The following is a 15,855-nucleotide window of genomic DNA, read 5'->3' as shown; positions in this document are numbered from 1 at the left end:
TATCTAACTGTATCTCTCTCTCCATTAGACACTGTTGAATAGTCAGTTAGAAATGGAGAAAATGAAAGTTGAACAGGAAAGGAAGAAAGCAATTTTCACTCAAGAAGCAATAAAAGAAAAGGTATTAAATTTTGTTTTCTTTTTGATGTAACCAGTTAGTAGCTGTTGTGATTAATCATTATTTGTTTTGTAATTTTAGCTACACTTTATAAATACCATTTCTTATGTCTAAAATCAATAGAGTGATAAATTCTAGTAGTATAATCAGTGTTCTGCTCAGAGTGGGTCCAGAGTAATTTGAGTTTATGCAAAGATATCTGTGATTTCTAGGATTTGAATGACAGAACCTCTTGCCCCTTTTAAAATGAATTTTTGTGGTCTCTCACTGACACTGATGCCGCTCATTTGGCCCATAGGCACCTTGGGAGTGAAACTGGTTTGTTCACTTGCTTTCTGGTTAATGAAGGTAATTTTTCTGAAGTGAGTTTCCTGTATTTAAAGGATTGGAGTATACTCGGTAGTAAGCATAATACATTAAAACTACCTATATGTGCATTGATTGAAATTACCTTTTGAATTTATTTGGTTTAAAAAAATACAGTAAAAATAAAGTGGATAAGCCAGAAACTTTATGGTTTGTAAATCTCATTGGTAATCTTATTCTAAAGAATAGGTTTAATTGGTGGTATGTTATATAATATGAAGCAGTTAGTTCATATAATTGTTCCATTAAAAACATTCTCATTCCATTAAAAATAAAACAAATTATGTTGTTATAATATAAATGAGATGATTTAACCAAGTTTGTCTACGCTTTAAATTACTAAATATTGTGCCTTTGATAAGACTTAAGATATCTGTAACATTTTATGAGGAAATTAGAATGAATCTTTGTTGTCATTGATCCTAGAAAACTTTCTTGCTTTTTTATTTATCATTTTACTCTTTAATCTGAACTGAATTTTTTTTTCTTTACACCTTAAGGAACGGAAGCCATTTTCTGTTTCTAGCACTCCCACAATGTCACGCTCAAGTTCGATAAGTGGAGTTGATATGGCAGGGCTACAAACATCTTTTATGTCTCAGGTGATGTTTTATTTCTTACACGTGTTTAGTTCTTAGACTGAATAATGATAAAGAGAATGTACAGATAGCAGTTCGACTCTCACCGTGATCTTGCTATTCTATAGGCAATTTATCTGCATATTTGTAAGGGAGTGCTAATTGCACTGAGGAAATAGAGATGGTTTTCTGCCTTTGAGAAAGTCATAGACATTTTAAAGTAAGAATTGACCAAACCATTTTGTTTGACACCTATGCACAGTCTGTAGTAACTGAATAACTATATATGCTTTCTTTAATTAACACAGGATGAGCTTCATGATCACTCATTTGGACCAATGTCTGTGTCAGCAAATGGAAGCAATCTTTATGATGCTGTAAGGATGGGAGCAGGATCAAGCATTATTGAAAATCTACAGTCTCAGCTAAAGCTAAGGGAAGGAGAAATTACTCATTTACAGGTATTAGAAAAATTAAATGTGCTGTAGAAGTAAATGAAATTTTGAGGCCCAATGAGTAGCACCCTTCATTTCCACCTGCATTCTGAACAAATTGAGAAATAAAATGAAATAGTGACACGTGAAGCCCCAAGTAAATCATATATATTAACGATAAAGGCTGGTTGGAGAAATTAGCCAAGGATGAAAGTTCAGTGGGCCTTCTGAGTGCCAGAATTTGGGAGACTGTCACAGGAAATGCTTGGCTGGAGTAGGCCACCCCATGTGTGACAGCCTGCCATGATAAGACAGAGAGGCATCTAGGAGCATGAGAGCTCCTTGCAGGCAGCTTTTTCCAAACACGAAAAAAGGGAAGTTGCTGAGCTGAGCATAGCCATTTTATTCTTCCCAGATTTTCCGCTTAGGTAAGTTGCTCCAGCTCCCCCTATGAGGAAAGAGTAAAGGTGATGAGAGAGATTAGAACTATAACATCCTAGACATGAAAGGAAACATGGTGAGTGGAGCATCCTCCCATCTTATCTTGCTTTTCAGAAACTTAATGCTGTGACAAATGTTAAAACGTTTTACCTGTTTTCATTGTTAAACTTGATACACTCGAAAGTGGAACTTTCCTCTTCTAATTTTATTATATGATTTTAGTTGAAAATATTACTATATTAAAGAAGATGTCCTTGAATTGGAAGAAAATAGATCAGAATAATCTTATTACCTGTTATGTTTGTGTAGCCCACTGTTATGCTTAAGGGCACAAATGAACTTCTTTGGTAGTTGATGATAGATTCTACCAATATGACCTACATGGTTGGCGGTTTGTTTTTATTTCTCTGGGTTTTTGTAGTAATTTAGCATAACTGAAATATATGCTATTTCCTTAGAGAAAAATGTAGAGTTGCATGTTTCAAACAGATGATTAAATTTTCTTCAGTTCTTTATCTCTCATTGTAAACCCTATAAATGGTATACCTTTGAGGAAAGTTGAAACCGTTTTTGTGCCTCTATTTCCTTTTACCAGGAGCTAGCTTATGGTTACATGTTCACATATCTATTTCTTAAAAAATAGCACATTAAATATGTTTATATTAGTGGGATTATTAAACAAGATATATTTTGATTTAAATCACTTCCTGGTAATGTTTCTCAGCTAGAAATTGGCAATCTAGAAAAAACTCGCTCCATAATGGCTGAAGAGCTAGTTAAATTAACAAATCAAAATGATGAACTTGAAGAGAAAGTGAAGGAGATACCCAAACTTCGAACTCAGCTAAGAGTAAGTATTCTTCACTCTTATTTTTAGTTTACATAAAATGCATATGTATATGTTAGTGTTTTCTTTGATAATTGAAGAGTATTAATATTTGAGTGAAGAACTTTAAAAATGAATCTTATCTTGCTTGTCACATCACACATTCCGAGTAATGTTCACAATCATGTTTAGTCTCAGCACAGGAAAATAACTAGATTTCATTTGGCCAAGGCTCATTAATAATCCTGAACTTTTGCATGATCTGAGTAGTATTTTATTGAATGATGTTATATGTATCCTCACAATTAGCATATTTGGTATTGGAAGTTGCTCTTAAGCCATATATGAGAATAGATTTTCTTTTGACTTTTCTTGTGGGGTAAATGCCAGGTAATACTTAAACCACAGTGAACCATAGAGACTGAAATTTCATCTAACGTGCTGAAATTACTGGGAGAAAAGACAGATTAAGCTATATATGGGGAGAATTGTAGATTTAGTGAAAAGATATGTTAAGATTAATAGCCATCTGGCTTATTTTGTTTTTTTTATTCTTTTATTCCAACAGACCGAGGTATGAGTTTAATTTTTATGAGAGATGACTATATACTTTTATTTAGATTGTAATGTCTTTACTGGTGGCTCATTTATGATAATATAAATATAATATTAAAGATTTTCTGTAGTTATTTAAAAATTGTAAACAAATATATTTTATAGGATTTGGATCAAAGATACAACACTATTCTGCAGATGTATGGAGAAAAAGCAGAAGAGGCAGAAGAACTTCGATTAGATCTTGAAGATGTAAAAAATATGTATAAGACTCAAATAGATGAGCTTTTAAGACAAAGGCTCAGTTAACTTCTGAAAATTACATTCCCATCGAACTGAATGTAAACATTTAATATCTAAGTACAGATATCCAATAAATTCTTTTATAGAATTAGAAAGTGGAATTTACTGTAGCATTCAAAAATTGAAAAAAATTGTTTTATAGTATATAGTAATATTTCCAGTTAAATTATTTTGTGCAGTATTTGAACTTTATTTTTAAAACTATTCTTTAAAGATTTATTTTTTACAGTCTTTTTTTTTCTTTGCCTTGAATAGCACAGAGATTTATTACTTTATCCTCATGTCATTATGGTTAGGGAAGGAGAATGGTGTTATATATTGTAGATATATAACTAATTGTATCTATAATTTATATGTTTTTGTATATATTGAGAACATTTAAAGAGTGATAGTGACATATTAACACTTTGAAATCTTTCACACTTAAATCTTCAGTATGTCTAATTACTATTTATGAAAATGGACATTGTATTCAAGTAAAAAAATTATTAAACCTGCAGTTATTAAATCTTGAACTAATATTTTTCTTTTGGAAAAAAAACACCTTCTGAAGTTTAAAGGGTAAATAATTTAAACTTTAAAAGTTTTGTGGTCTCAAATTTTATTTCACTCAGATTTCATGATTAAGTCTGTACAAATTTTAGTACCCATTTGGAGAAAGCTATAGCTATTCAAAGTTATCTAGGCATAATTGAATAGTGGAAAAATCTACTTACAGTCATTTTGTGATGGTATCATTAACATTTTAGTAGTTTTGAAGACGTATTGTTTTACTACCCTATAAAATGAATCAAAAGTAATTAAATTACTAATATAATTTTCTTTTTAAAAATTAATTGTTCACATTTTGTAAAGCCATATTTTTGGCACATTAAAAGTATATGTTTGATATTCATAACAAAATAGAGAAATTATAGGAGTTAAATTTGGCATTTTGCAATTTTCTGTGGTTTATCATTTAATTTTTTTCTTGAACCTTTAAACTGAAAAATAGTGTGAAATAGCTGAAAAAATAACTATGCCTTCCTCTCAGCTGTGTTTTAGACTTGTGAAATATTTTGATACATTTTATTACTGAAAGTCATTTAGCTGCCTTTACTTGAAAGTAGGAACACTCACTTAACTTCTAGTTACATTTTAAACACTAGAACTTTAGCTACAGGTAAGCCATGTTGAAGCTTTTGGAATGCCTTTCAGGGCAATTCAAGTGACCTCATTTTTGTTCTTTTTGCATTCAAGACAGTATTTCTGTCAGTGAATCTCTGATTTGTAGCATTAATAAATATTCTTTCCATGTGAGCCAAATTCATAAAATTAATTTTCTATATTTTAGTGGTAAAAAGCAGTATAGTAGCTTTCTGTCAGCTTTTTTTTTTTCTCCAGGGGCTGACAGAAAATGACAAGACTGATAGCAATAAGAAATGTACAGAATTAGAAAATACAGGAAACTTAAGTTGCAAATTCTGTCAAGTGTTTGAAACTAGAAGTTTAGGAATTATGAAATTGTTCTTTTAATATATCCATTAGTGAGGAAAAAACCCCAAAAACCCTTCAGTTGTGGAGAAAAAATTGAAATAAAATTCCTTTACCTTTCAATTTTATAATATTATACATTCTCTTTTCTTAATCCATATTAACATTAATAAAATCAAGTTAAAATTTTAAAGTGTTCTCAGTTTATTTAAGATAAACAGCTATTTAATATTTAAGTCTTGGGCTGTATATTACCGTATATTGTTCTTTATCCACAAATTAATAGCTGATGTTCATACAGACCTTATTTTATTATACACTTAGATTTCTCAATACATTTGTAAGTTGAGAAGGTGTACTGAATTGCTTTCTTGAAAAACTCCACTAAGTGGCAGAATACCTATTGAATATTGGTTGCTGTATTTTGCTGTTTGTCATTAAAACTTATCTTTCCATATTCTAGAAAATATTTATATTTTAATAAAGAAAATAGATTGCAGTCAGATGTTTCCATTCTTGAAAGAAAATAGGTAATATAAATGATAACAATGTCAAGAATATAAACAAAGAATAGAGGGGTGTGAACATTGTTGTTTCATATATAGACAACTAAGCACAGACTGTGGGCATCCTTCTAACTCTTGGGAAGCTGAATTGAGAGTACCATTTCTTTCTTTTTCTTTACCTCTTTTTTGAGAACTTCCACTTGTACAGTGTTTAACATATGGGGATGTATCAAATGTATCTATACTTTGATTTAAGATATTCTAAATATGGATAATTTCTAACCTAGGAAAACATGTGGTTTAAGTAAGTGAAAAGAAAAGTTCAGGAAAATTTTTTTCTTGTAATCCTTCATTTGGCATTTGATTTATTAATTGAAAGTTTTATTTAAATGCTTGTTAAAGGATGTGATTTATAATATATAGAAAATAGCCACAAGAAAAAATAGAAAATTACTATAAATATCTTATCTTGTTCTACCACTCTTTGTCTAGTATGTATACATGTATGTTCTAATGTATAATTTTTCATTTTCATTTAAAAATCTAATGTCCCCAATTCTATTCAGTTTTAAACTATTACAACTTTAACTTCATATTTTGTAAAGGGCTAAAGATATGATTTAAACGACAGATGGATATAATATTTTAATCCTAAATGAAAGATAATGTAAATAATAAGCATGGATCTGATTTGAATAAAGATTTTAAAATAGTAATAATGTATTTCATTTTTAACATAATTTAGAGTGGTCAGTACCAATGAGTGAAGATAGTTTTCTTTTATGAAGATAGATATAACTTTGGAATTCTTATTTTAAGAAAATAAGGATAAGCCCAAAGTTTTATGAGTTATATTACTAAGTGTTTTATTAGAATTAAATATAGTTTTTCTAATGAAGACGTGTTTTTGGAAAATATAATTCTAAGAATTTACTTCTTGTAACTAACTGGTGTAATTACTGTAACGATGATTTGTGTCTTTTTAGAGTCTTAAACAGTATCAAGATATTCTTCTAAAAGTCATGAAACATTTCTATATTCAAATAATAACAGATAAAATAAGTTATCCTCTATTCATAAGTTACCTTGAGTTCATATTGCTTGTACTGTTGACCTCTGCAACTTTGATCCTTTAAAGTCCTTTCAAGCTATTGCCTTTACACATACACATTTAACTTTTAGCAAATCAAGACCCTTTAACAAGATAGAGTAAAAATTAAATGTATCTTTCTTCTTAATACTTAAATACTTTAAAAAAAAAAACAACAAACAAAACCTCACAATGCTTCAGTAATCCACAATTGTGATACAGAGAATTTACTCTTAGTGCTGTCCAGAATTTATTCCCCATATTGACCTACTGCCAAGTAAGGTAAATTTCATTTTCAGTCCTCAAATAATACTAAGCAAGGGCTCATGGGAGGTTTTTCTGTTTGCTTAACGTTAAACTCTCTTCTTTGACAGGTAGTGATGGGCAGAGCATGGTGGATAGAGGTGTTCCTTTCAGTTTTAGACAATGCCATGCCCATTTGTCTCTTTTGAAATGACAATTTTTACAAAACATATTAAAAAAAAATCTGTGGTCATAGGTGATAATAGGAAACAGTGCTTACTTTGCTATTGTTAAGCAGTTCACTTATATGGGATCATAATCACTCATCCACTGTTCTGAAATCTAGAAATCTCTGAAAACCAAATGTTTCTTTAATAAGCTTGTTGTCAAATCTGCTTTGGTAGTAAAGCCTGACCTTCACTGACATGAGGCTATTACGGGCTTTATCTCACTTAGTGTGAGTATTCATTCATTTTGCTGCATTTTGTGTGAGAGTATGGGGTGCTGATCCAGGACACAATGAGGGTGTTAGGCAGTAAGATGGTGTGCATAACCCTGTTCTGTTAAAAAATAATCAGGAACATACACGGTACCAAGGATTTTGGAAAAGGGATTGTATACCTGCACTTTATCTTCAAATAAGCTTTTTAAAGTGGATACCATTATCATCTCCATTTTTAAAATGAAGAAAGGTTAAGTAATTGCTCAAGGTCATATGGCAAAGAAGTGGCAAAGTTGAGACTAATTTGTGCAGTTTGGCTCCAGAGTCCATGCTCTGAACCATTAACTATACAATGCTGTTTCTCTTACCGCTCTTCTGTAAAACCATAAGCATATAGATCAACTGTAGCATAAGATAAAATTTAGTCAAAATTTGCTTGCTTAAAATTTTAATACCTTTGATTTATGGTTTAAGAAGTTGGATATATCAGAGAACCAATAAGCTATATTCTGCTGATAGTTCAGCATTTTGCTGACACTGTGAGCTATCCAAAATGCCAATATGTCAGTGGCAAACTTACAACCCATTTAGCAAACTTGTAGTGCAATGTAAAAATTATGATTATTCAAAATTTCAAAGTTATAAAAGAGAGAGCAGATAATGAAAGCCATATACTAACGTTTACTTCTTAACAGCATTCAATTTATGGCCCATTTTGTCTCATTTATACTTCACGTGTGTTCCTCTCAACCCATACTGACTATTTTGAAGCAAATTTCAGACATAGGACTTGATTATTATATTTAAGTCTGAAATGTTTCTGTAAAAAGTAACTTTACCTCATCAACTATTTGGTTACTTGCATCATAATTCATATAGGAAAGACAGGATAAATCTGCTTCATTCTTTTCCTTTATTTACCAGTTCTCACAATTAAAGTTGGTTCCTTTCTATCATCCAAAATGAACAGCAAGGTTTTTGGCTTGTGTATTTGATCGATTAGTTGGATCTTTTTGAATTTAATATTTAAATATATTTGTGCTTCAATCCATTACAGTTACCCTGTTGATGCTTTAAATTATTCTATCTTTGGCCAGAGGGAGCCTTCTCAAACTGGTTTCTGAGTCCTTTTTGTATGACCCTCATAGCCTTTGATTGCTTCCTCCTGTAAAACCTTTCAGGTTCTTCTAGTACATTTCCTGCCCCATATCTAAGATCATTTTTCTATGTATACCCCAAATTAATCCATTTTTCTATGGAGCCCATGTTCCTTAAATGGGAAAGTGTGTAACGAGATCACAGTCTGGGCACAAGGGGTGCTTCTTGCTACATGGTTGGTTGTTTCTAAATCTTTTCAACGGATGATGAAGGGCAGATTTGGGTTTTTTTTTTTTTAATTTATTCATTTTTGGCTGCGTTGGGTCTTCGTTGCTGCGCGTGGGCTTTCTCTAGTTGCGGCTGGTGGGGGCTACATTTCGTTGCGGTGCGGGGGCTTCTCATTGCGGTGGCTTCTCTTGTTGCGGAGCACGGGCTCCAAGCTCCCGGGCTCTAGAGCGCAGGGCTCAGTATTTGTGGAGCACGGGCTTAGTTGCTCTGCGGCATGTGGGATCTTCCCGGAGCAGGGCTCAAACTCGTGTCCTCTGCGATGGCAGGCGGATTCTTAACCGCTGCGCCATCAGGGAAGTCCCTAGTTTTAGTTTATAATGTAACATATTTACATGATTCTAAAGTCACAAGTATATAATGTATATTCAGAGAACTTATCTTCTTTGTCCCTTTTACCTATACTCCCTCCTTCCCCCATAGGTAATCATTTTAATGCTGTTATTCTATTTGTAAATAACAATTTATATACATAAATATATACATATATATTCCCTTTCCTCAATAAATGATAGCATATTGCACATTCTTCTTCTTCTGTGCTTTTTCCACTCAATAATATATCCTGCAGTGTATAGTGATATTTCTCAATCCTCTTTTACGCCTGCATAGCTCTACATTGTGTGAATATACCATAGTTTATTCATCAGTCTCCTGTTAATAGACGTTTGAGTTTATTGTTTAAAACTAAATTTTAACATTAATATTTTGGGAGGGAAATTCTATGTTAAGAATGGCTGTTACAGTGCGATAGAACACAACCTCATGTTCTTAAAGCCCCATCACATTTTGTCTCCCCTGAGCCAGAATGACCACAACTTAATATTTAGCCATTTAAAATAGCACCATGTGCACCTCCCAACAGTTGGATTGGTTTGTCTGCTCTTGCAATGAGACTAACATATTTTTAGAAGCCTTTCTCGTATATTGTTCTCATGCGTTCTTTAAAAAAATCTATGTATTTTTCTCTATATCTTTATCACATATCACTCATGGGCAGACCAGCTTGTTTATTCATTTTGAACCAACTAAGAGGAAAGCTATATTTCCTGTATGTGACAAAATAGATTGGTGGCAAGTAAGCTGAGAAAGCACTTTTTAAAGTTGCTCTGCTTATTGGTAAGGGGTGGCAAAGTATGAAATAATAGAACAGTACTTCCTTTAGAGGCAGAGTCTTTTACATGAAGAGTAAACGAGTTAATACTGTACAGTGCTTTAGAATAATCCTTGGCACATATCAAGTACCGTGTGTTTTTGCATTGCTGTTATTTGAAAGAAAACATCCAGATAATGTTACTCATTTAGCAAGTTACTAATGGAACTTGTTCTCATAACAGTATCTGAAAAAATTATTTGAAGATTATGTAAGCCTTTGGTAACAAACTGTTGTATTTTCTTATGATCATAGTACTTAATGCGGGTGATTTTATGTGTCTGAGCGTAAGTTTATTTTGATGATACCAACTTTGATCAGTTAAAGTTGAATCAATAATGCTCACCTTAACTGTGCTCTGTACTACGCAGCATACTATGAGAACCGAGGGCGCCAAGAGTAGAAGTATGGGAGATGGGCGTTCAAATAATCATGATAAAATAATTAAGCAATTGCAATTTAAATAATTATAAAATAATAAAACGATAAAAATACAACTCCACAAAGCGGCATTTGACCTTGGTGAGTTTTCGGATAGTTACGAAGAGAGGCAAGAGTATTATTATATAATATTCAAGGACTCCAAAAGAATCCTCCCATCCTCCGGTTGGCCACCAGAAAGTGCTGCCAACTACGGGCAGGCCCCACGTATGAAAGTGAGAGCGGCAACCTCGGCTCTAATTAAGAAAACAGTATAACTCCGCCTCAGTGCAACACAATGAGAAGGAAGAAGGGAAGGAGAGTCAGGCTTTCTACCCAACCCGTCCCAGGGTCCTTTAAGGGCCTTATCCCTTCCTCCCAAGGAGGACAGTCCAGCCTGGCTCTCTGGCCCTGGCGGGAGAACGCAGGGAACCGCAGACGGTACCCCTCGAGCCCGGTCCCCGCGGACCTGCCATCGGGACCCGCGCTCCCAGCCCCCGCCCGGCCCGCGTGGCCCGGCTTCTGCCCCGGCGGCCCCCGGCGCGGCGGGGGTCCGCCTCCCCGCGCAGGCCGGCCTAGGTGTCCCGGCGGCTCCCGGGCGCCCCCTGGCCCGGCTCCGGCGCCCGAGGTTTCCGGTGAGCTGCAGTCGCCGGTTATGACGACTCCCTCCTCCGGAGCAGCCGCCGCCGCCGCTGCCTTCTCCGCAGCCCCGGTTCGCCCGACTCCAGGTGGGACTCGCCCCGGGGTTCGCGGAGCCTTCACCCGTCCCCCTGTGTGCCGCGGCAGGCTGAGCGGCTCTTGGGGCCGGGCGCGCGGTGGGCGCTTCTGCCCGCTCCCTGCGTGGCTTCCCGGAGGGCTGGCGCCTCTCCACGGGTCCGCCTGCGCCTTCCCATTGCCCGCGGGCCGAAGAGGCGGACGTGGGGAAGGCGATCCTGACCCTCCCGACTCCGAGCGCTCGGTCTCTTCATGGCGCCTGCAGCGGCGCACGGGACCCCGGGGGCCCTCCGGACGCGGGGAAGAATGCCGGCTCCCCGGCCGGCGCCCCCTTGACCGGGTTTCCCAGGCCGGGGCGGAGCCGCTCTCCAGGCCCCTCCCAGGCGCGCCAGGGACCGGGGGTGGGGAGTGCGGTGTTGGGTGTTGGGCGGTCCCTGGGGATCTCTGCGCCCCAAACCCCAGCGCAGCATCGAGGCCGCCGAAGGGCGCTTGCCGCTGACCACCCCCGCCCTGGTTTCACTGACGTTCTAGCAGACAGCTGGTGGACCTCACCTGGGCATCTCAGACAGGCCCTTTCTAACTTCCTGCCGTGGAAAACTTCTAGCATTTGTCGGGGCGAGCAGTTTTAGGAGTCCTTGTGGGTCTCAGATGCGTTTAACTTTTCACCCGTCCACTGCCTTCTTTAAACTTTTGCAAGCTCTGTCACAGAACATCACCCCCTCTCACCCGTTGTGTTCCTTATCAGCCTCGGGCTTTCATGTCTCATCATCTTTCAGGCTTCTCCCTTTTTCCTTTCCCCTTCTTAGGCCTGTGGAAACAGCTGTTTTGTGCTGAAGGAAAAAGTAGCTCAGCTGCTAAAGCTTCTATCTGCTGGGGAAGTGCGCCCTCCCATCCCTCAGGGGCTCTTGCAAGAGGACTCAACACCAGAAGGGCTCTGCCAGGCCCCGAGGTTGTGCTTTCAAGCACTAGCAGCCACTCCTAGTTCATGCAAGCGGGTGCATGCTCTCCGCAAAAGCCAGGTTTCTGATCTGAGTCTTTAGATTTTTCCCTTGACCTAAGCGTTACTCCTTCATGGATCAGTGGATTTAGTTATGGCTAGAGCTCAGTCCAGGACAATGGATTTGGATAACCAAAGGTCAAGACTTGGTCATAGCAGTGACCTATTTCCTGGAGGGACGAGCAAAGGATTGGCCATTCTGCCTGTTGAATCTGAAAGCTCAGATTTGTAGTAGAGCCTAGGGAGCAGTTTGATTCGGTGAGTCGGATTACTTTGGTGAGAACCAGGCAGATTGTTTTCTCCGAGGAATGTTTTATCTGCTGAGTGTCCTGTTGGCCTGTACCAGTTGGTGCCTGTAGAAAGTGGGTCATCTCCTTCCTGCTCGCTGTTAGAATCTGTTCTGTTAAGTTGCTGTCTTGAGGGTTATGACCTGCAACCTTCCTTTTAGCAGTATGTATTTGTTAAGGCCAGGAAAGGGCACCTGAGCCAGGCCTTCTGCTTAAGGCGTGTCTCACTACATGCCAGTCCCTCTGCTTACAGGTATATCTTGTTAAATTATCTTCTCTCTTAATATTTCCTTTAATTCAAAATATCATCTGGATGTGAAAGTCTATTTTAACATCCTTTTAAGATAATATGTTTCATTTCTGACAGATTTTAGATATCTGAAACATCACAACAGCTTCTTGGTGGTTCTCAGGATTAAAGAGGTAAATATTTTCATTATAATTAGAGTCACTGTTGCTATTAATATGTATTTTTAAATTTTGTGAAATTGCTATCAACTCACGATTGGATAGAAGTCCCAACTAAAAATATTAATTCAGGTGAGCTTTATAACAAATAACAATATACTCCTTTTAGGGTTGCCTAAAAGAGCCACTGTATTTCCCACTCCAGAGGGGAAAGGGATTTCTTCTTCGTGTCCCAACTGTTTAGTTACGATTACTTGGCCTTGGGACTTGAGGCCTGATTGAACATAGCAGTCTATTACTAAAGGCTCCATCTTCATCGCCCATAGTCAGTGAAGACTGATTTTGAACGCTGGGTTTTCCAGTGTGCTCCAGTGACAGCAGACCCTGCTGGGGAGCTGCTCATGTGTACCAGGGCTCTATCATCTGGTGGGAAGACCACTTAAAAAAAAATAGAGCAAAGAAACCACTAAAGTGAACCCAAAATGGCACGATTATTATCTGTGAAATATAAGTGAAATCTAGTCTAAGAGATTTAATCCTTCTAGGGTGAGTTAGAAATGCAGTAAGGTCCGTGACCATCATCTCTTTTCACAATACTAAGGCCGGGCAGAGAGAGTTTAAGGGCACAGCCCTGAGGCAGACTAAGAAAACTCACTCCTGGAGTTTTCTTAGTTTTAGTCTTAGTTGTTAATAACGTAGATGTTATTATTTTTTTTAATATTTGTTTATTTATTTATTTGGCTGTGCTGGGTCTTAGTCGCGGCATGTGAGATCTAGTTCCGTGACCAGGGATCGAACCTGGGCCCCCTGCATTGGCAGCACAGAGTCTTAGCCACTGGACCACCAGGGAAGTCCCCATAGATGCTATTATACCCCCTAGAATGTAAGCTCCACGAGGGCTGAGGAGTTTAGTTTTCAACTGTACGTTCCTTGCTGCATTCTGGTACTTAGAAAAGTAGCATATTCTCACATACTGCAGTGATTGTTAGTTTTTATTCAGCAGGTACACACTTGCTTGGAACCATTGTACTTCCTTTCTTCTCTCTTCCTGGCATGTTTTCACTGCTTCTCATCTGGCAGGTCTCAGCTCAAACGTTACTTAGCAACCCCCACCCCATCCCATGTAGCTTTAAACATTTATTTAATAAACACTTAACATAGCATTTAACGTGCCAGGTACATCTAGACACGTTACCAATATTTAACTCACAACAGCCCTATGAGGAAGGGTTATTCTGATTTCCATTTTACAGATGGAAATGCTGAGGCACAGAAAGATTAAATAACTTGCTCAAGGTCAAACAGCTTAGGCTGCAGCCACACTCAAACCTCAGTGGACTAGCTTCAAAGTCTATATGCTTAACCAGCGTACTGTGTTGTGTATCACGTTACCTTACTTACTCAGACAGGGTCCTGTCAAGGTCCTCCTCCCATCTTTGCAAATAAAGTTTTATTGGAGCACAGCCCCCCTTTCCTCTAGCATAGCTATGGCTGCTTTCCTGATAAAGGCCCTGTTGAGGAGTTGTCTCAAACACTGCCTGGCCTGCAAAGCCAAAAATATTTACTACCTGGCCCTTTCCAGAAAAAGTTTGCCAGCCCTCGGTTTATTTGATTCACAGCCTTTGTCATCATCTGAAGTTATTTATTTGATTGTTTATGTCTACTCCACTAGCTTGTAAGCTCCGTGAGAGCAGGGGTCCTTCCTGCTTTGTTCACCTCTGTATACCCAGCTCCCAACACAGTGCCTGGCAAATAACAAGTGCACAATCAATATTTGTAGAGTAAAGGAACATTATTCAGTGAAATAGCGAAGTTCACTGTGATTGTGCTTAGCCCTTGAGCCTTTGGCTTTGAAAGGATATGCCTTAATGAGGATGTTGTCAATTTGACCTTTAGGTTTGGAGGTTGCTATGTTCATGCTGCTTGTCTTTGGAGCATTGCTTCATGAAGTTCCCCTGAGCGGCCAAGACGAGGTTCCTCCCCAGGCTGATGGCATTCTGGGTGCTCCTCTGTTCAACTATGCCAGCCTCCGCCTGCCAGAAGAGCATATTCCCTTCTTTTTGCACAATAATAGGCATATTGCCATGGTCTGTAAGAAAGACTCGCATTGTCCTTATAAGGTAAATACTATTCTCTCCTTGTATATTTTTAAAAGGAAGCAATTTAGGCTGGTTCACTAGTTCCTCATTGTAACTTGAACCTGAAAGTAGACTTCAGTCTCTTGGTTGTAACTGTGGGTCAGTCAGTGTCTGTATTTCATCTAATGCTTCTTAGTGACTCAACGTTGCTAAGAATTATGTCCCACTCACAAAGGTGAGATTTTAAATCTAAATCACTAGTGAAATAAATAGGCAGCCTGTACTATTTGTATACTCTGTAAATGAAGTGAATTAGATTTGATGCAGAAAAGAATATCTAGTTAAAAGTAACTGGAGAATTTTTCACACCTCTCCTTAATCTGCACTTCAGAGGATCTCTCAGCACTTCATTTTGGTAATAACACCTCCACCTCTGTCTCCAAGTAATGAAGACTATTACTGCAGCCTTCCTTCTGTTTTAGTTGTTGGAAAGGTTTCAGATTGGAGCCCATTCAGACATCTCAGAGGCCTCAGAGATCAAAGCAGGGCATTGTGAGCCATTTCCTTTCCCATGGTGCTGGCACAGGAAGCATGCGGAGAGGCAGGGCTGGGAATCAGATCAGGACTGCTCCTGGGGCCTCGCAGAACAGCATCCTAAGCTTCCTGGCCGGCAGCAGCTGCTGTATCCCGCAAGGGCTGCAGAGCTGTGACATCTTCCGGGATCTCTGCTGATCTCGATTGATGAGTAAAGCTGCTGGTCCCTTCGGTTTAGTTGTGATTCTTCTGGTGATAGAAATTCCAATTTTTGTGACTCTCTAGGGACTGATTTTAGGATCAGTTTCCTCACTGATTTCATTAAGCTACTTCAAGAAACTCCAATTCAGGGGAGGAGGTTAGGGGAGGGATGGAGTGGGAGGTTGGGGTCAGCAGATGTAAGCTTTTATATATAGAATGGATACATAAGGTCTTACTGTAGAGCAGAGAACTATATTCAGTATCCTATGGTAAATCATGATGGAAAAGAATAAATAAAAAAAAGG

The 15,855-nt window shown here is 37.8% G+C and overlaps 2 protein-coding genes across 4 annotated transcripts in view; both read left to right on the top strand.

Moving 5' to 3' along the window:
- Positions 1–6,277, top strand: part of TMF1 (TATA element modulatory factor 1) — a 30,065-nt gene extending 23,788 nt beyond the window's left edge. Inside the window, exons 13-17 of one of the 2 annotated variants that reach the window (XR_014297318.1) lie at positions 29–121; positions 985–1,086; positions 1,371–1,523; positions 1,912–2,013; positions 2,662–2,702. Coding sequence is in view for 1 of the 2 variants with exons in the window: in XM_082663868.1 (XP_082519994.1) it covers positions 29–121; positions 985–1,086; positions 1,371–1,523; positions 2,662–2,787; positions 3,484–3,627 (618 nt within the window). In the remaining variant the exon portion in view is untranslated. Of the gene's footprint in view, positions 1–28; positions 122–984; positions 1,087–1,370; positions 1,524–1,911; positions 2,014–2,661; positions 2,788–3,483 lie in introns of those variants that run through there. The other variant, XM_082663868.1, reaches the window with a different exon arrangement.
- A 4,702-nt stretch (positions 6,278–10,979) lies between these two features.
- The window catches only part of EOGT (EGF domain specific O-linked N-acetylglucosamine transferase), a 35,581-nt gene continuing 30,705 nt past the window's right edge, over positions 10,980–15,855 (top strand). For both annotated transcript variants that reach the window (XR_014297329.1, XM_082664005.1), the window contains exons 1-3: positions 10,980–11,059; positions 12,697–12,752; positions 14,634–14,857. Coding sequence is in view for 1 of the 2 variants with exons in the window: in XM_082664005.1 (XP_082520131.1) it covers positions 14,648–14,857 (210 nt within the window). In the remaining variant the exon portion in view is untranslated. The remainder of the gene's footprint in view (positions 11,060–12,696; positions 12,753–14,633; positions 14,858–15,855) is intronic.

Source organism: Grampus griseus (genome assembly GCF_964374135.1).
Source record: "Grampus griseus genome assembly, chromosome: 10".
Lineage (NCBI taxonomy): Eukaryota > Metazoa > Chordata > Mammalia > Artiodactyla > Delphinidae > Grampus > Grampus griseus.
This window is presented reverse-complemented; position numbering and strand designations above follow the sequence as displayed.